Below are 21,284 nucleotides of genomic sequence, written 5' to 3' on the forward strand. Positions count from 1 at the left end.
TTTTCACTGGCCATAAAGTACTTCCAACGGGTTTTGAACTATTCCATTAAGGCACCAGGTAGCTCATCAACTCGAGGTGGCAGTTTGCCAACTGCACCACACCTTGTGGTTGAGAAATGAATATATTAAAAACAATGAAGGTTGGATGTGAAGAGGAAAGGGGGTTGCCATGAGTAGGGTGGGGTGTGGTGTGTCATTAGTGGTTGTTGATAAGTTTATGGTTTGTTTTTTATTTTTATTATTTTTTAAATTTATTTAGACTTAACGGTGTTAAGTTTGATTTAATTAAATAGATAGGTGTCAAAAGTTAAAAATTGACACGTCATATCTTAAGTTGTTAGATCATTAGAATGGTTAAGATCTTGTGAAATGCGGGTAAATGCATAGTGACTAAATGTAGAGGCTCGAGATCCTAAATAATCTAAATATATAAAGCAAAATGCAGAGAATGGTGAAACATTCAAAATACCATAAAATGCCATTGGTTAATGCAAACGTTAAAAATTAAAATTATTAATTAAATGAGGATAATATGGTAAATTCACACTTTTTCATATTAAAAAAAATAAGAAAATTCAAATAATAGATCCTATTTTTATGGAACACAACACCCATTATCTTTTTTAATTCTAAAATAAATTTTATTTTTATTTTTATTTTTAAAAAGCCTCTCGCAAGCATGGAAGCGTATGCGGAGAGGCTAGTATGTAATTATACAAAAACAAACGAACAAAAAATTGAAAATTAGGTTTTTTATTTTATTTTTTAGTGCATGCGATTGGAGTAGGGGGTTTACACAAATATTTATTAGGTGTCTGGGGGTTTCGAACCTCTACCCACATGTGTGAAGGTGGAAGAGCTTAACCAATTGAGCTAGTGGCACATGAAAATTAGTTTAATTTTGGGGAAATAACATATCTTTTCATTTACATAATATTCTTCTCTAAATTTTCGTCAGTGTTTAAATGACATAAAAGATTGTGATGGGTTTGAAAAAAAGGAGAGGATTAGAACTTTCTAGGGGTGTATATTCGTTCGAAATCATTACAATTTCATCAATCTGCACCCGATGAAATATAGAATGGATTATAACTTTTCCAATCAAATCCGATCACATTAGAAGTTATAAAACAATTGAGAGGTAGTGAGTAATTTTCTATTTTGTGTTTTTTAATCACTTGCTTTCTTGTTAAGAAACAAAAAAAGACAAACCAATGGACATCTCCCTCTACAAAACCTACCCCCATTGAACTTGAGCCCAAAGATCAAAATTGACAAACGATTGAACCAAACCAAATATTGGAAATCAGAAAAAGGGATAAATTCAAAATTAGCTTGGTGGAAGAATCTTGTCTTTTCAAGAGAATTACTATTTAAGTTTTAATTAAGTTACTGTCAAATCAATTGTAGCTAAAGGGATAAATTACTATTTAAGTTTTAATTAAAAATTAAAACAGAGATAAGCATGATCTCCCTGAAAAGACGCCTAAATCTGTTACGAAGTACAGCTCATCGAAAACGACGTAGCTTCGAGAGACTTGGAGTCTTGGACTCGTCGGAGACTTTTCTCTCACTCGCTCGCTCGCTCACTCACTCTGCCACTCAAGAACGAAAAGTTAAAGCAAAGAATGTAATAGTAAAAGCGAAGCAAGGAGACAAAGCACATACCATTTTCTGACTCGCACAGATAGACAGAGAAAAAGCGGAAGCTTCCTTTTGAATTGATTCAGTGGAATTTTCCTCTGCTGTTTTCTCTCTTGCCAAACGGTACACTTTCCATGCCATTAGCTTAACGATTGTGTTGAATTTGGAATTTTTAATTTTGCAGTGGCAGTTACGTTTGTTGGAATTTTTTTTTGTGAATTTTGTCGTGCTGGTATTTGGCAATAGTGACACAGAGTTTGTTGATTGTTTCTGGATTTTCTTTGTTAGAAATGCGACTTCAGAAACTGAAACGACGGATCGTCGAAAGCCTTTCTATTTTCAGTTGCTTTGAATGCTTGTGTGTGTGTGTGCTTCTTGCATAAGTGAGTGATTGTTTAGCACCATGATGGTTTTATTTTAGTTTAAGAAATGCTTTTTTGGGCAATGAAATTGAAGTTTGTAATTGTGGTGCGGGATTAATTGGAAAGACTGGTATCTGGATATTGAATTTGGGTTGATATCTTGGAAAAGATGGGATTCGGAAAATGCTTAAAAAGAAGCATTGAATGTAGTGGCAGTATAACATTCTAGGATTTTTCTCTTATAGTATGACTATGCAAAGTGTTTATCCTGTGCGGTTGAACATAACCAACGTGGTGAAATGTGCTGTAACTGTAACTAATGCATTTGTACGTAATTAAAACTATATATGTGTTTTAGGAAAGATGTAAATTTAGTCAAGAATTACTCTCAGTCATTGCATTAAGCAGTAGTGTTTTTTATGCGAAGCACTTTGGACTTTAATCAATAGTCAAAGAGTCTTCTTAGTTTTTTTTACATTTATATTTTAGTATCTATTATGTACCAAGTAGGGAGTTGGGATACTGAAGGATTACTTAGAAATATCAGAAAAGACAGAAATGGTTTTATTTTTGGGTAAAAAAATTCAATGTTTTATAGAAACACTAAAAATAGTTTGTAATTAATGTATGTTGAGAGTCACTGATAGTGTATTATAAAAGAGACTGGCCAACCATGATCAATATAATTTGAGATATCAATTTCTAAACTATAATCCTATAGGCTTTCTGTTGGTTTGCCGTTAAAAATCTAGACTACTATGGTCAGACAATCTTTATTTTTGGTCTTCTTGCTTGATCGAGGATTTTTCCTCTTGATTATCAATACAATGTTTCTATTCAAAAATTTAAAAAAAAAAAAAATCTAGACTACAATGGTGACTGGAGTATCATCAGTCCCTTACTTACTCTGTAAGAAGAGTATCCAGTTTCCTATTTCCATCAGTTCTTTAGGCTTCAGGGACGGCTCTCTAAGGACAAAATAACACACGTCTAGCGTTGTTAGGGGATTCTGCTTAACAGAATTGCTTGTTTGAAACAATGCAAATGGCGTGGCAGGTAGATCAGACACAGTGAAGCTGTGATTCTGTAGCAGTAAAATATGAAAATACAGATAACAAAGAATAACGATGAGTTACGCAGTAGGGGTGAGTGGAAATATAGGTTTAAACATGACAATTGCAATGTAGGTCATATGCACTTTGACCAACTCGGTTTGGACTGGATTATTATCCAATAAACAAGAGGGAAAAATATATATTTGAAGTTCCCTTGTTTATTTTATTCTATTTTTACATTCCTTGATTCCAAGGTCATATTTAACTTAATGGTCATAGTTGCAGGACAGTAGTCAATGTTAATGCACAGTAGAAGTGGCAATTTTCCTGAAGATGATGTGATGAACCTGATGTTCCAGTCAAAAGTGTGCGACTTTACTGCCTCCTGAGGCTGGCTTGAAAAGTTAGATTTATATTCAATCCAGATGCATATGACAGAAACGTTAGTATTCTGTCACTCTGAGTGGTAATGCCTCCTTCACAAATGAAATGGTACCTTTGGTGTTGCATTCTGGCGGGGCATGTTTGGATATCTGCCCTTTCTTTTACTTCAGGGAAGTACAGAAGCACAGCCAATGGTTCAGAAGACTGGTTGCACAATGTCAGCTCAGATATAATAGAAGATTTTCAGAGAAGCACCTCAACTTATAAGGTCACAAAGTTATCATCCCTGTTAAATGATTCTGTATCTTGTGAGGACCTGGAAGGTGTTGGATCATTCAATACTACATGCTTGTTAAACTCAAACTTGAATTTCAGTTCGGATCTTTACATATATGGTACTGGAAACCTGGAGATTCTCCCTCATGTATCAATTGTCTGTCCAATTGAAGGCTGCATGATTACATTTAATATGTCAGGAAATGTTAAAATTGGTCAATTTGCTGCAATAGTTGCTGGTTCTGTAGTTTTTTCTGCTGCCAATCTGACTATGGAATATAATTCTTCTATAAATACAACATCTTTGGGTGGATTACCGCCTTCTCAAACTAGTGGAACTCCAGTGGGCTATGATGGAGGTGGTGGAGGGCATGGTGGCCGAGGTGCTTCCTGCTTGAAAAATAATCAGTCAAGTTTTTGGGGTGGTGATGTTTATACGTGGTCAACATTGTCCGAGCCGTGGAGTTATGGGAGTAAAGGTAGGGGCTTATCTACTAAAATTCCATTTGGAGGGAATGGTGGAGGACGTGTCAAGCTTCAAGTGAAGGATATGCTGTATATGAATGGGTCTGTAACTGCAGAAGGGGGGGATGGTGGGACAACTGGCGGAGGAGGATCTGGTGGAAGTATTTCTGTACATGCTGTAAAGTTGTGAGTACATACTTTTTAATTTCATATTATGCTTATACTTTCTTTAGGGAGTGGGTGATGTACAAACCGGTTCAGGCGCTTGGTGCCTTTTTTTCCTCAGCGGGAAAAGAAAGTTATGAAAAATAACACAATGGCAAAAGGAGGACAATAGTTGACCTAGGAAAGAGAAACCAAGAGGCATAAAACAAAGCCACACTCAATAAAAAAATCCAGCCCAATCAAGGTGAATTATAGTAAGGGGAACATCATAAAGTGCTTAGAAAGAGACCGTAAGTATGACCACACCTCTTCCACCTCTGCCTTCAAAAGTTGTTCTGTTCCCTTACATCCAAATCACCAAATTTGAAAACTCCTCAGCCCCATAATACCTTAGCCCTCTTCCCACCTCCAAAGCCCACATACCTTTCACTCAACAGGTTGAACACAGCTGAAAATGCTAATCGATTGGCATTCATATAGAGCTACATTAATACTGAAGAAATTGTTTGTCATATTTATCATACACTTCACCTTCAGTTTAAAGTTATATCAGTTTCCAAATCAATGAGCAGTTCATCAGTACCTTATGGGATTAACATTCTTTCTTCTTATGGTAAGGAATCTTGCATTTTTTTTCCTTGAGAAAGTTGGGGGATAAATAATTGAAACTTTTATGCATTTAATTACTTTGAAGATTGTATTCAAACTAAAAGAACTTCTCTGAGTTTCTTCAATTGCTTGCATTTTGTCCTGTGACATAGGAAGGGATATGGTACCATAAGTGCTGCTGGTGGAAGAGGATGGGGTGGAGGTGGCGGTGGAAGGTTATCACTTGATTGTTACAGCATACAAGAAGATGTAAAAGTCACTGTGCATGGTTTGTACTGATTACACATCTGTATCTAGTAGTTGTAGCAACAATTTTTGAATTTGATATATATATTTGGTTCTTATGTTAGAGTTTTAAATATATTTATCTAATGGTTCTTATGTTACATCTGTGTTATGCTGATCATTGCTATATATCTTTTTGAGTCTAATATTATCAGTTCCCATGCACGTAGTATATACACTTATAAATGCAGGTTTACGTTTACATTTTCAACTTATTGATTATTTTTTTTTTGTCTGCAGTCCTGGACTATATTTCTTGGAATATGTTTTTTTCTGTTAGAAACATGCCTGTACTTTTGCAAAGCTATTCTAGAAAAATGGAGCTTTGAAATTTAATATGGTTTTATTATGTCAGGTGGTTTGAGTATCGGTTGTCCTGGGAATGCTGGAGCTGCTGGCACATACTTTAATGCAGATTTACTTAGTTTAAGGGTTGGAAATGACAATATCACAACAGAAACTGAAACCCCCTTGCTCGACTTTCCTACCAGCCCGTTATGGTCACATGTTTTTGTGGAGAATAATGCAAAAGTGTTGGTTCCACTTCTTTGGACCAGAGTTCAGGTTGGCAAATTTAGTCTTCTCAAGTAATTAATTATTTTTAATGAGTTGATTTCGATACTTTTGCAAAGAATCTTTTTGCCATGGTTGGACAAATATATTTTGCAAAAAATGTGGCTTCATAACATTTAATTGTGGGATCTCCCCTGTTGCATGGACTTGATTATGGCACCTGTTTTGTCATCTTAAATGCCAATCAGGACACTACTGCATTTCAAATGAAGTTTTCCATTTGTTTCTTTTTTCTTTCCTAGGCATCCTTTGGGAAACTATTTTCTGCATTGCATGTAGCCTTGCTGTTGATAATTTATGAATGTTGAATAGTAATATTCTCTAGGTTTTCAAGGAAGAAAGTAGAGGGAAAAAATGGATATGTAGAAGAATTTAATGAAATATATTAATTGATCAACCAAAGAAGAATCCAACCGCATTCCCGTTACATTGTACTTTTTCTGGGAACTTGTTTAGGTATACAAAATGGTGCTGCAATTTTACAGCATCTTTGCAGCAACTTAACTAATCGTAAGAATGGCTCCATTCCCTTAACTATGTTACTGTTGACTTCAATGGCCTTTGGGCCTAATATCACCTCTATCTGGATAACAGAGATGAATGGTGAGTTTTAAGGTTTTATATGTGTGTGTTGTATGTTTCAGTTATATGAACATGAAAACAAGATATGATAACATACAGCTGTATGAAAAATCTCTAAATAATAGTATACAGATACGTAAAGGATACAAGAATTAATTAATGCACATATAAATATGTATTTTATATGCCTTGAAAAGATAACAGTAATATCTATTGATTCCATTCCATTGTTCATGCATCATGCTCACTCTATAGTGTGAGCCCTTATACATTTATTGACAATAATGCACTTGAATGAATTTTTTGCCCCAGCTCTTATTTATATTTATGTTTTTTTCCTTGTGCCGACCCTTAATTATTGTTATTATTATTATATTTAAATTACAGACCCTTATTTCTTTTATAATTTTCCAAAAATACTCCTACCTTGTATCCTAGGCGTATCCACATTGTATCAGTCGCATATCGTTACCATATCCCAAAGTCAAAACTTTCCAAGAAGCCAGCGGATATGTATTTGGAATATCAGGTGTGTATCCAGCCATATTGGGGGTGTATTTGTACCTGATACTCCATATCTAACTTTTTTGGAGTATCAGTCCTTCGTAGGTGTGTGTGTTTAGCTATTGTTGATCAAGTTTGCAAGTAGGAATGAAGTTAGGAAATATTTTCCATTGCTATTATTGACCTTCAATGGCTTTTGGGGCCTAATGTACTTCATCTCAAGAATAAGGATGAAGGGGGAGTTCCGAGGTTCAATCCTACTTAAATGGAAAGGTTGGCTATCTTTTGCACTTGTAGATATTTTACACAAGTTTTAACTTATATTGTAGGAAATGGTACTTGATCTAAAGTTGAAAGATACTTTTAGGGAGATGATATAATTTAGGTACCTTTGTGTTTTTCTGGGGACCTCTTTGTGGAGTTATAGACTTATAGTATTTCCTAAACCTGCTAGTTGGGTCCATTATCTAAGGCTAAGCTCCTAGCACAGCAGTGCTTCCATGGATGCATAGAGAACTTAAAACTGTGGGGAACAGTGCTTAATGTGGCCTTGGGGAACTAAAACTATAGGTGTTGATTGAAATTATGCGAAGGGGACAATGGACCTGATTCAATGAAGTCGGACACAGGGTGTGGGGTGTTTAAGACTAAGTTGCAATAGGTATTGAAGAGGTTTTGAAAACACTTGTATTTTGGTGATCTTATACATTGTCCTTTCTAAACATAAAAGTGCTTCATTTTGTAGACATTTAAAATTTGGAACCAAGAACTTGAAAAACAGTCCTTTCTTACTATGGGATATGTTTCTGTCATGTTAGAAGTACCATGGCACTACCATAGAATTGGTCAAGAAGTGATGGATTTACAAGTATTACATGTTTTATCTTTTTTATTTCTTTAAGTGAATTCCTTCATTTTGTATGCTCTATCCAGAAGATACATGCACTTATTTTTGGTGTGCATCCCCTTTGATTGTGAAGGTGAGAGGCCAAATTAGTCTATACCGTGGGGGCAGCATCATCTTTGGATTGTCTGAGTATCCAATTTCAGAATTTGAGCTTGTTGCTGAAGAACTTCTGATGAGTGATTCCATCATAAAGGCAAGCAGCTATCAGAGCATTTCATTTTCCTTTCTATTTATCAATGTTCTTAGTACAAGCAATTGTCTAAACCCTTGATGCAATCAAGCCAAGGAAGGTGAGACAGAGTCATTGTCTAACTTGTTTGAGCTTGGTTTCATCAAATCTCAATCAAGCTTGAACTGAATAATTATGGATGCGCTTGAACCAAAGCTCAAGCTTCCTGGGAAAGATGAGGATCACACACATACATTTCAAGGCTGAACTCAAGTTCAAACTTTTTTGTGGTTCTTCGAAATTTCACCAACATAAACTTTTTTATGGTACCTAATCAAGAAAGTCAAAAGCAATAGGATTACCCTAGGGATTTCCTCGATGAAGGATCCAACTTCCTCTGGCTAGTTGTAGGTTAAACCCGTTCTAGGTGGTTGTTCTACGTTGTTTCATTAGATTTTTCTGTTTGAAATCGGCATATCTTCCTGGAGCTATTGAATAATCATGTTTGCCTGTGGTATAAGCTTACTCGAGTGCTATTCATGAACTAATTGAGAGTTTACCGTTTGTTCGTTGCTTTTCTTTTTGTTCAAGAATTTAGAACGTATGAGGTGCTACTTTGATATAAAATAACTTGGCGGGTTGGTGCTGTGGGATCTTTGTAGAATTCTAATTCCAGGCTCTGAAGTTTCTGTTATTTTCTGTAAAGAGTCTAAAATAGGTATCTTAATATAAATGAAGGTTTTTGGTGCATTTAGAGTTGCTGTCAAGATGTTACTCATGTGGAACTCCAAAATTCAAATAGATGGTGGTGGAAATCCCATTGTTACTGCTTCAGTCCTTGAAGTCAGGAATCTGATTGTTCTGAGGGTATGATGGTCTGAACCTCATCCTTATTTATATTTAGTACTCATTGTATTTTAAACCTTTTGCCTGTTCTTGGTAGTTGAAAAGCAGAGTTGATACATTGTGTTTTGCAGCAAAACTCTGTCATTAGTTCAAATACAAACTTGGGTGTATATGGCCAGGGACTACTGAAGTTGACTGGTCATGGTGATGCAATAAAAGCCCAGAGGCTCTCCTTGTCTCTCTTTTATAACATCACTGTAAGCCTTTGTCTCTCTTGTAGTGTTATGTTTTAGCTGTTTTGTTCTGTGACCTTCTTGGCCACTTCTGCTGTATCCTTTTAGTTTTCTTCAATAAAAGTTCGTTTCTTTTGAAAAAGAAAATTTATTTCTAATTGCCTCAATGCTGATTTGAAAATAGCAAGAGCTCATAGATTTGAAAAATAAATCCTGTTTGCCAATGGGTTTTTGACAACTATGAAAAAATTATACTTACACATTATTTCTTTGTTGTCATCATTTCATCATCACATCTTATCTACATTATTTCTTTGTTGTCATCATTTCATCATCACATCTTATCTTTTGTCTTCTGATAGCATTGCATGACATTTTCAGAACATACAACTACCATAGTGACTGATTCCACTAATGCGTTTAAATTTTTATACAATTCTAAACTACCCGAGAAGTTTTTGTTTATATGTTTTAGGAATGTGACATTTTGGCTATCAGTAACTATTGTATGTTTCTTTCTGGTGGCTAATTTTTTTTTTCTTTAATTCTGGCCAAAATGGATCTATTTGTAACCTATTCTGCTGTTACTTTGCCCTGGATTTCCTTTTTTTGGTAGTGAAACTGTAGAATTCCATTTGGACAAACTGCTTTAAAAGTTTTCATACTTCTTACAACAGGTTGGTGCTGGTTCTTTACTTCAGGCTCCATTGGATGATGATGCTAGCAGAAATGTGTGAGTACGAAGTTTAGGGTCTTGTTCCTCTGTGCTTGTGTTTTCTTCCCTGAGAATTTTTTTGACTTTTTTGACTTTTTTTTTGTGTGTGAATTCAATTTTGTAGGGTTACAAAATCGCTTTGTGAGAGTCAAGCATGTCCATTGGATTTGATTACTCCACCGGATGATTGCCATGTTAATTATACACTCTCCTTTTCACTTCAAGTAAGATTAAGAATTTTATTAGAGATTTATGGAGAGATGCTAAAGCATATTGGAACAGAATACCTGCTTTATTGTAATTTTAATTATTTTCTTAAGCATGATTTATTTTTAATGTGTAAGGTACGAAGTTTTTATTTTATGTATGCCGTAGACTTCTAGTAAATTTTGTTTTTGGTTTTCTCTTTTGTCAAATTAGACTTCTAGTCAATTAGATAGCAATCATAGAAAATTAGTTTCTACTTGGAATCTAACCTTCCTGTTGGCTTATCTTATTAGTATGTTAAGTTTCATGGGTTCATAATCTAAATTATAAGGTTATTTTGTGTGGCTTTTCCAAATTGTATACAGTTGGACAACCAGCAAGAGCTATTCCCATTTCAATTTTTATTTTTTATTTTGATAATTATAAAGCAGGAGACTGGTCCAAGTTTGCCTGGACTTCCATTTCTGGTCTGGATGCTGATCATGAGTTTTACCACTTCCAAAACTTTCTTTTATGTTGGTTTCTTTCTTCAATTTGTGGCTTCAACTCTTGATTGAAATCAACTCTTTCTGACCGGTTGATTACCCGTAGAAGTATCAACTTGTGGGTTCACCGTTATTGTTGTTCAAAGTATATTTGTGTTTCACATTTTGCAGATTTGTCGTGTTGAGGACCTTCTTGTTGATGGTGTCGTGGAGGGAAGTGTAATTCACATCCACAGGGCGAGGACTATTATTGTAGATAATAATGGCCTGATCACTGCATCAGAACTAGGTAAAGGAGGTTATTCTAGAGCTAAGATGTGAAATGTTTTACGCATTTGATTAAATCAAAACCATCTATTTTCAGGTTGCAGTAAAGGTATTGGAAGTGGAAACTTTTCAAATGGAGCTGGTAGTGGTGCTGGACACGGGGGAAGAGGGGGCTCTGGATACTTTAATGGGAGGGTGTGCAACGGTGGTAATGAATATGGCAATGCTGATCTCCCATGTGAATTGGGGAGTGGAGCTGAGGGTCCCAGTCCGTCATATGGGAATGTGGTTGGAGGGGGAATGATTGGTAAGTTTTCGAACATAAAAAAATTGTTGGCACACATCTATGGCTTAAATTTTGAGAATTGTGGTAAACCAGCAACTTTTTCATAGTGTCATGAAATCTTGACTTCAACTCACTGCTATTGCAACCTCCCAACACAAGCTGAACTTCACATGTTGGGCTCAGGTGTTGTGGAAAGACGCCTATATGTGAGGGGAGTGTTAGAATATAAAATTATTGTTGGCCCACAATGCAGCACTTAAGTTTTTGGCAATAGTAGTAAACCAGCAAACTTTGTAACTAAGCAATTTCAAAACCACCCTTTATTCTTGCACTGGAAAAAGAAAAAGGAAGACAGTTGTTTTAGAAACCAGTAACTACGGGAAATATTCAACTCCAATAATAAAAGTCTTGTACAGGTAAGCGTAACCTTATTAAACTTTCTAAGTTGCTTAATATAAAAAATGTCAAATTTATGCTCTTCCATAACCCTCTTTAGTGGGAACAATGTTTTCTAGTGACATGCAATTGGGTGTTGTACTGCTGATGAACAAAACCCAAGTGGCTGCAACTATGAATTACTAATTTAAATATATTTGACATTATACTTGGGTCATACTTACACCCAATTTCATGCTGGTTAGTGATGGGATCCATCCAGTGGCCACTCTTAAAGCTTGATGTCTTTGGAACATTGAGTGCTGATGGTCAAAGCTTTCATAAAGCAGCTAGAAATGGTAATGGTACTTTGATTGGCGGACTTGGTGGAGGTTCAGGTGGGACAATCCTTATTTTCCTTCAAGAGCTTGGATTACTTGCACAGAATTCATCTTTATCTGTTGCTGGGGGCAAAGGTGGTCCTCTTGGTGGAGGTGGGGGTGGGGGTGGAAGAGTTCATTTTCATTGGTCTAAGATAGATTTTGAGGATGAATATGTTCCGGTTGCTAGTATAAGTGGCTCCATTAACAGCAGGTATGATTTGGTGTCTTTTTAATTTTCATAAATATAAGATTGTGCTGCTATCAGTTCTTTGAATATCCTTTTTGGATATGGGGAATCAACACATTAAGATGCGTTTTCCAGCTTTTTGGTCAAATATATTTGTAAAACATTTTCTTGATACACTATCACTTCCTTACCCAATTGTTGTGCATGATTTTGAATGCCAGATGCTCTGGGGACTTTTATAAAATGCAGAAAGTCCTTATACAATTGCAATAAAGAGAATACTTTCCTCAGAGAGGCTTATTCAACCATTCAATCACGTTACTGATTTTCAAAATAATAAAACGTAAAAAAAGTTTGTCTGATATTGTAGTTTCTCAGTTTTTTATTTCCATCATTACCCTTGGTCATGGGAATTAAATGGCTAAGAGGATGCATTGAATTTGACATGTACCTGGTTTTCTGTTCTGAAGACTATCACTAGCACCTTAGCTATTACTATCAATTTGATTAGGTTGCTAATTACTAATGGTAACAGTCTGAGTTGACCAAAACCAATAGAGCACCCTTTCTACCACTGCTTCGACACCAACTTGCTAGTATAAAAGAAGAGTTTACATTACCTATTTGACCAAGGAACTTTCCCTGGTGGGGGCATGATGATACAAGATAGAACACGAGTATCAAATATAGTGACAATCTTTCTCCCAAGCAGAAAATAAAAGTAAATTACCGAATTTATAAAAATAAAAAATAAAAAAGAAGAAGAAAATATTTCTGATCAAACATAGTATTTTAGTTGATTAAGCATTTGTAGAATGATGGTCTTTATGATGAAAGAGAAGATCATGTTGACATCTGCTTTTAGGTTTCAATCTGATTTTCTGTCTACATGATTCTGATGGGGTTATTGCACATGATAATTCATGCCTTCCATTTCTTATGAAATTGGCATATCATACCTCATCCCCATATTTGCTAACAAATTGTTTCTAGATTTGAATTGTATTCTTAGCAAATCCTTTACCTTGAGAGCTTGAAATTGTCACAAAAGTATGCATATTCTCATTATCCCATCTTCAGAAGAATAACTTATTATAAATAATCAAAAACTTTTTACCGAAAAACCCATCATTTGGTTGTCCTCTTAATCTATACTAAAAATATCTGCAAACTAGCTTTTCTTTTTTAATTTTCAAATGTTATCTTTTAAGTTTTTGTCAGACCACATACAGACACTTCTTTTAAGCCTACTGGGATAAGTATGGTTGAGTGTAGAATTCTCATCTTGCAACAAATGTTACTTGAATAGTTTTTTTTTTTATTTTCTTAATAAGCCGTAGTATGAAAAGAACTCAATAATGGAAATTTAATTTCTTGCTGATCTCTGTTAGTGGAGGTGCTGGGGATGATGGAGGTCATCATGGAAGCGATGGAACTGTCACTGGGAAAAAATGCCCAAAGGGCCTTTATGGAACCTTCTGCAAGGTAATTTTCATTTGGTATTTCATAGTGGAATATGTCTCTTTTCTAGTATAAATGGTTGTGGTATCGAACATAGAAACCTGTGCACGTTCAAGCTACCCTTTATTTCAATGTATGCATCAGTTTGTGGTGTAAAATGGTTGTGTCAGCTATTTAAGTTAGGCCCAATATGCTTGTTTCATGCCATGCTTCAATTGGTCTCACTGTGCTTTGAAACAGCCTCTGTGAGTTTCTGTTTTTGTTGCTTAATTCCGGTTTAGTATAAAGTTTTCTTTACGGTGGGAATTTTGCTTTCCAACCTCACTAAACTGGCCTGAGCCGAACCGGTCAGATTGGACCAGCGCGCCACCTTTGTGTGGGTTTGATCGAGTCAATATCTGTATAACTCATCAAAGTTGGTTGGCGTTGTCAATATCTGAACCAATAGGACTCACTTAAAGAATATTTGGGTTTTGCATTTCTCCTATCTTGAACCTTGGACCTCAAAAAACACCCACATCCTATGTGCCACTATGTCTTTGTGTACAAAGAAATTCAAAGAAACCACTACTGACAGACAGGACAAACAGCAAGGTCTTTTTCTTGACTTCAGGCTTGACTTCTTCTTGGACTCCTTTCCTATACTATTGGCCCTTGCCCTTCCTGTTTGAAGTCAGTCAAGACATCATTAAGGAATTGATTGAACCCTTGGATGGAGTTGGGCTGGGCGTCCATGTTACGAACATTTCTTATATCCAAGAATTTCATTATTGATTAAATTGGGTTCCATGCAAGTCTAAATCCTTCTTCCTATCTTTCCGTCCACCAAAGTGGTGCTGGCCAAAACACTTGAGGGGAAGCCACTTAGAGTCTTTGCAACATAAACAGCAGGGTCTTTTTCTTGACCTCAGGCTTGACCTTCTTCTTGGACTCCTTTCCTATACTATTGGCCCCTGCCCTTCCAGTTTGAAGTCAGTCAAGACATCATTAAGGAATTGATTGAACCCTTGGACGGAGTTGGGCTGGGCGTCCATGTTGCAGAACATTTCTTATATCTAAGAATTTCATTATTGATTGAATTGGGTTCCATGCAAGTCTAAATCCTTCTTCCTATCTTTCTGTCCACCAAAGTGGTGCTGGCCAAAACACTTGAGGGGAAGCCACTTAGTCTTTGCAACATAAACAAATTCTCATTTTAAAAGGTTATCCTGTTATTATTAATATCCTGTTTGATCATTGTGAAGGTATATCTGCTATATCTGTTTTCGTTTTCTTTCTTTTTTAAGGTTTTTGAGAATTGCGTTCTGTTACAGGAATGCCCTGTTGGCACATTCAAAAATGTTGATGGTTCTGATGCACATCTTTGTATTCCTTGTTCTGTTGATCTTCTTCCAAGTCGTGCTGAGTTCATCTATGTGCGAGGTATTTTGATGAACATATTTTATCTTTAATGTTTGATTCTCTCTCTCTCTCTCTCTCTCTGTTCTCAAATGTAGTTTTTTGTTTTATTTTAATATTGGCTCTCATCTCACGAAAAGGTGCACCCTTGCTGTAGGCGGGGTGACTCAGCCATCATGTCCCTATAAATGTGTATCTGACAATTATAGGATGCCAAAATGCTACACACCTCTCGAGGAGCTTTTGTATACTTTCGGGGGGCCCTGGCCTTTTGCAATTTTATTGTCATGCGTTTTGGTGGTTCTGGCTTTGTTACTGAGGACTTTGAGAATCAAATTGGTTGGTTCATGTTCATATCACAGGGCTGGTTCAATTGAACAGCACAGTCATCATCAATTCCCATGTCTTCTTTCCCTATCTGAGGTATACATTAAGTATTCCTTTATTTCAAATTATGCTTCCACAGCTATGATTTGATTGCCTTGCAGAATTTTTGACAATTTTTGACATGTTTATTTTTTATTTTGTAAATAATAATAACTTAGGTACGGGGAACCAGAGTTGAAGAAACTCAAAGCCATGTTCATCGAATGTACTTCATGGGTCCTAATACTTTCAGAGAACCATGGCATCTTCCTTACTCTCCTCCTAATGCAATCATTGAAATTGTGTAAGAAAATTACTGAACTTAGAAGTCTATGCGATATTACAATTGGATGCTAATATGACAGTGATATTTTTTTTAAGGAATATGACAGTGATATTTTGGATTAGTATATGTGATTAGGTATTGGCCATTGATGTCAGTGCACCTGAAACCAAGAAAACTTATCTAAACTGTTGGTTCTAATAATTTGGTTTGAAAGTTTTTCTTCCAAGATACTGTTTGCCTTAAAAAATAACGCATGTTCTCTTAGAACTAATATAATTAGTTAATTGTTAGTCCAAGATAATGGTTTAATGGAAAGCACCACTTAGGTTTGCATATGCTTGTTCTGTCTAATATGTAACAATATTTGTTTGTTTTTGCAACCCCTTTTTTGGGTTACAGATATGAAGATGCATTTAACAGATTTATTGATGAGATCAATTCTGTTGCTGCATATGATTGGTGGGAAGGGTCTGTGCATAGTATACTTTCAGTTCTCGCGTACCCTTGTTCCTGGTCCTGGAAACAGTGGCGGCAAAGAAATAAAGTTCATCGCCTTCAGGAATATGTGAAGTCTGAATATGACCATTCATGTCTTCGCTCTTGCAGATCTCGAGCCTTGTACAAAGGGATGAAGGTTTTACTCTTTCTACTAAATTTCCTTCCCAGTATTTCAATTTTGTAATTACACTTATTATTGCAATCAATCATTGTCAAGCTTCATATTCATACTTGGTAGGTTTCTGAGGTTCTATTTGGAGTAGACAATTTACATATGGTGGCATCTTAAAATAGATGAATTTATAAAATGCAATTTAATACCATCAACTAAGTGTGGACCTTTTACTATCTTGCTTTATACATCCATCTCTAATGTGGACAGTTTCAATGTATTCCTGTTTCTCTAATTGCAAGACGCATGCACGTTCCACTTTTATGCTATATGTGTGACATATCCCGATAATGGGTGACACAGACATCAATTTCATGCCACTCTTGCCAAGAACTCATTCCTTTCACTACTTCTTGCCAATCAAGTGGCAAAAGTTTCATTCACTGGTGAAAAAAAGAAAATGGGTACAAGGTCTGAAAATGAAAATAAATTACAGTAGTTTATTTGTTGTGAAAGTTTTGCCCAAAAGAAAAAGATGAAAGAAGATAATGTGTTCAGTTGGCAGGTTATTATTCTGACCAAATAGAAAAGGTTAACAGGTGATTATAACACAGTTTACATGTCATAAAGTGTTGTTATTAACCCAGTATGATTACCAAGCCACATAAATGTTATCCTTCGTAGTGAACAACGGAGCAAGTACTGTTGTGTTAGGCTACCACAAAAATAATTATTAAAATTCAGTTGCCAATGACTGTTTGGTCTAGTGGCATCAATGTTTTCAAAGGAGCGGGCACACCTCATAGCAAGGTGCAATGGAAACAACCCAGAAGCTCCATTGTTTCACAAAAGCACTGAAAGGCATAAGCCTTTTGGGCTTTATAAATGAAAAAAAATATTTCCCACGCCAGAACGATACCATTTGGAAGAGGTAACTTTAAAAATAAAAAGCAATGTGGAAAGAAGAAGCATTCTGCCCCCTGATAATGGGCAATTACAATCCCACGTTGATTCCTTAGATAAAGATGATAGTGATATTAGCTTGAATGAGGTCTTATTGATGAGGATTTGGATGGGTAAGCGTATTTTCTCTTTTGGAGCTGCTTTTTATGTTTTTGTCAATGATCTTATTGGTTGATCATTATCATTGTTGGGATTCTTATTTAAGTTGGATGATTTTAAATATCATATGTTTTATGAATGACTATTAATATGTTTTTTTTTTCTTCATATATATTATTTGTGTAGAAGGTTTTTTAAAATAATAATAATTTGAAAGTCTTATGCCGCAAGGCTTACATCTTGTCTTGCAAGACCCAAAATGCCTCGCATTAGGTGCATTCGCCTCTGAACACATTGAGTGGCATTAATCTCCACTTTGCTGGAGGTTTTGAGTTCAAACCTCATAGGCCGCAATTGTTGAACAGAAAATGTTTGGAGTTCACACATGGCCATGCCTTAGTCTCTAATTGCATTCTTGTTGGACTGGGTGGGCTGGTGGAATACAGAAGTAGGAGGTTTGAAAGGTTATGCCTCTTTTGTTATGTAAATTGTTTGGAAGAGGGGAGGAAAAGAGATGAACGTTTTACGGTGTAAAAACAAACATGAATCAATGAACTGTTGCTATCAAGGTCTCTTTTTGAATGGACGAGAGGGTTGCATTTCCTTTTCTACTTTGTCAAATTTCCTTTGGATGGTTTAGGGTTTGTTGTTTCTTTTTCAAATTTTCCTGTTTTGGGTACTTTGGACACTTACTTCGTACCATAGTATCCTTTTCTTGACGTAAATTTTACTGACCAAAAAATAGTAGTTTCTAGCAATTCATTATGTTGAGTTTTCTTCACAGGTGTTGAATGATATGTTAATTTTCTTCTGTGTCTCATCTTCATAATTGAAATTGATGCAGGTTGGAGCAACACCAGACTTAATGTTGGCATATATTGATTTTTTCCTTGGTGGTGATGAGAAGCGTCTAGATATGGTATCAATCATACAGAAGAGGTTCCCCATGTGCATAATTTTTGGTGGTGATGGCAGCTATATGTCACCTTATAATCTTCACAATGATACGTTGTTGACCAACCTCCTTGGCCAGGTCTGTAGTTTCACATGATACTTAAGTAACCTACTGATTATTATTTTGTTATACATATCCGATGTAAATCATGTCATTCTATTCTCAGCATGTCCCAGAAACTGTTTGGAATCATTTGGTTGCTGGTTTGAATGCTCAGTTGAGGATGGTGAGGCATGGATCTATCCGTTCTCACCTAATTCCTGTGATTAATTGGATAAATAGCCATGCAAACCCTCAACTTGTGTTTCATGGGGTTAGAGTTGAGCTTGGGTGGTTTCAAGCAACAGCCTCTGGTTATTATCAGCTGGGAATATTGGTAGTGGTTGGGGATTATCCACTTCAAAGTCTGCACCAGTCTGATATGGGGGATAACGAGCTACCAAGGTAACTTTGATTATTTGCACTTACATTTCTTTTTTAAGAGCATTGTTGATTGCTCATACACACCCTCGACCTCCAATTTTTGCATGCTTCAAAACAAGTGTGATGGGCTTATCCATTTTTCTACAGCCAATTAAGAATGTTAGTGTCCATTAAGAATGTTTTCAAACTTGTAAGACTTGCATGGGATGGATAAAAACAAAGAAGTTTTTTATTTTTTCCTTTTCTGTTCCCTTCTTTTTTCGTTATTGTTATAGGCATAAACGTCTGACTGCACTGATATCCTTTTGGGGCTAGAAAATATAGCAGCTTGAACCCTTAGAATGCACAAGTGATTGATTCCTGAACCCTGCATGTATTGTTTAGCATAATGATTTTGACTAATTTGTTAATTCTTTATCTAAAATCAGGTCCAATGCTGCATGCACAAGAAAATGTTCAAAGCAGATGCAGCAAAATTGGCCATTTGTAGGTCATGCATTATCTGTTAAAAGGATAACTGGAGGAATTAATGGAGGTCTTATAAATCATACTACCTTGAGATCTTTGGATTATAAAAGGGATTTCCTCTTTCCACTCTCTCTCTTACTGCACAATACAAGACCTGTTGGTCGTCAGGTACTTCAATTAGATTTTTTTTATTGTATTTAAAGTAGGCACAATTCCGATGTCATTCAAGATATAATATTAATGTATGTTTCAGGACACCCTGCTGCTGCTGATAAGTTTCATGCTGTTAGCAGATCTTTCTGTCACCATTCTTATGTTACTTGAATTCTATTGGATATCTCTTGGGGCTTTCCTTGCTGTCTTGCTCATACTTCCTTTATCCCTTCTCTCTCCCTTCCTTGCTGGATTGAATGCCTTATTCAGTAAGGAACTTAGAAGAGCTTCACTTGCTCGTGTATATGCATTGTGGAATGCTACATCGCTTTCTAATATTGTAAGTTATACAGCGCTTGAAATATGGTTTAGCATATTGCTTTTTGAAATTTCTATTACAAGTTAGGAACAACTTATGGATATGCATGAGACTTAGAGCTATTTCTATATTCGTAGTTGCCCATAACCAATAATCTCTAAGCGGGGAGTTCGGTTGAACTCACCATGCTTTTTGCGGTCATTACTCACCATGCTTATGTTCTAGCACCAGTATGTGGTGGAGGGGGTAGGGTAGTGACGCATTCTAAAATTGTGAGCATATGTGTTGAGCATCGAAAAATAAGACGGTTCAGACCTTTGAACTATAGTGCAAGGTGGGCCCCACAAACTGTCCCAATTTCTTGAAAAGAAAATTGGGGATCCTCTCCTGAAGCAGCTCAAATGTTTCGACATCTAGATCTCCCCACTCAACTATTACTGTCGAGTTATGTAATTAATTTTGAACTCTGCAGGTGGTTGCTTTCATGTGCGGCATTTTACATTATGGATTTTCATTTTTCCAGCCACCTCAGAAGTCAAATACATGGAACACTAGAAGGTGAGGCCTCCTTTCCACCTTGAAGCAAATAATAGGATTCTTTGGATGGAACTAACTGCTGCTTGTTAGTCATGTTAATGTGCCTGTAAAAATACATGCATAGAGTGGCAAACATGAGGTGAAAACCAGTTTTTGCAGAGAGCCAAACCAGTGTAGAGTTCTTTAGAGTGTGTTGGAGTGACCTTTACCTGTACATGCTGATTGAACTATTTTTGGTTCTAGGTTTTTGAACTCTAGTCTCTTGTCAGTATTTGTTATTAAGCTGTTCTGTAATATGTTTTAAAAAGGCTAATCCCTTTTATATTTATTGAAGAAGGATCCTTCCCCTTTTTGTTGCTGAAAATTAAGGGCTAAAAAGAAATTAATCCTCTGTTAAAACTAATTATGAAATTATTTTGTACATGTGACATTGCATCTTTCGTACACGTTATATGCTTCTGAACTGTACGTGCTCTCAGGGATGACGATAAGTGGTGGCTTTTACCATCCATTCTTCTGCTATTCAAGTTAATGCAGGCGCTGTTTGTGGACTGGCACATAGCAAATTTAGAAATCCAAGATCATTCTCTATTTTTCCCAGATCCGGATGCGTTTTGGGCACACGAGTCTGGAACATAAGGAAAAGTAAACGAAATATAAATGACAACAGTTCTAAAGCTTTCGTGCTCTTGTGGTGTCAGGAAAGAGGCCTTTATGTTCTGCTTTGGCACCGGAGTGGCTGCTTTGCCTTTATGTTTTGCTTAGGCATCGGGCTGATGTTTTTGTAAATATGTTCAAAGTTGTATACATGCATCGGTTATAGGTGCAGCTTTCCTCCATTGTATTCAGAGAGGCAAGTAGATTGTAAAACTTTAGAGCACAGTAAGGAAGATAGAGATTAGATTCAATCATTTTTCACCAGAAATTATTGTAATGCGAACATTTTCATTATTTCTAATATATAAAGGATGGATCTGTCTTTTTATCTGTCATGTCTTCATCCACAAAAGCTCATGCATGTACACACATACAAGTGTAATTTTCTCTTGTGCATTCAAATTACAGAGCCTTCTGCATTGGTACAAATCAATACCTAATGTTGTAATCTGAAAACAAAAAAAAAAACAAAAAAACAAAAAAGGGTTAACTACATAAAAGTACCCAACCTTTGGGGTCGTTTTAAATTATTACCCAACCAATGTTAGTGTTATAATATCTTGAATAGGGAACCACTTTAAGTTAATGTAGCTTTCTTTTCTTCCTACTCATCCGTTTTGAACTT

The 21,284-nt window shown here is 36.0% G+C and overlaps 1 protein-coding gene across 9 annotated transcripts; it reads left to right on the plus strand.

Annotated features, from left to right (window-relative positions):
- The first annotated feature begins 1,510 nt into the window (after positions 1-1,510).
- On the plus strand, positions 1,511-20,989 carry LOC117627774. Of its 9 annotated transcripts, none has more exons than XM_034360005.1 (23): positions 1,513-1,767; positions 3,347-4,372; positions 5,113-5,228; positions 5,601-5,809; positions 7,885-8,004; positions 8,719-8,847; positions 8,958-9,083; positions 9,737-9,792; positions 9,899-9,998; positions 10,638-10,755; positions 10,831-11,040; positions 11,661-11,988; positions 13,356-13,449; positions 14,739-14,847; positions 14,981-15,246; positions 15,369-15,493; positions 15,875-16,109; positions 17,992-18,180; positions 18,269-18,546; positions 18,954-19,161; positions 19,247-19,486; positions 19,938-20,023; positions 20,482-20,989. In XM_034360005.1, the coding sequence occupies exons 2-23, from the start codon at positions 3,531-3,533 to the stop codon at positions 20,639-20,641; spliced, it is 4,344 nt and encodes a 1,447-aa protein (XP_034215896.1). In that variant the 5' UTR covers positions 1,513-1,767; positions 3,347-3,530; the 3' UTR covers positions 20,642-20,989. The 9 variants fall into 9 exon arrangements, with proteins under 9 accessions (XP_034215902.1, XP_034215905.1, XP_034215901.1 ...); XM_034360006.1 differs by having other exon boundaries at positions 3,341-4,372; positions 20,482-20,920; XM_034360008.1 differs by having other exon boundaries at positions 3,352-4,372; positions 20,482-20,920.
- The last annotated feature ends 295 nt before the right edge of the window (positions 20,990-21,284 follow it).

The sequence above is a fragment of the Prunus dulcis genome, chromosome 5 (assembly GCF_902201215.1).
Source record: "Prunus dulcis chromosome 5, ALMONDv2, whole genome shotgun sequence".
In the NCBI taxonomy this organism is placed as follows: domain Eukaryota; kingdom Viridiplantae; phylum Streptophyta; class Magnoliopsida; order Rosales; family Rosaceae; genus Prunus; species Prunus dulcis.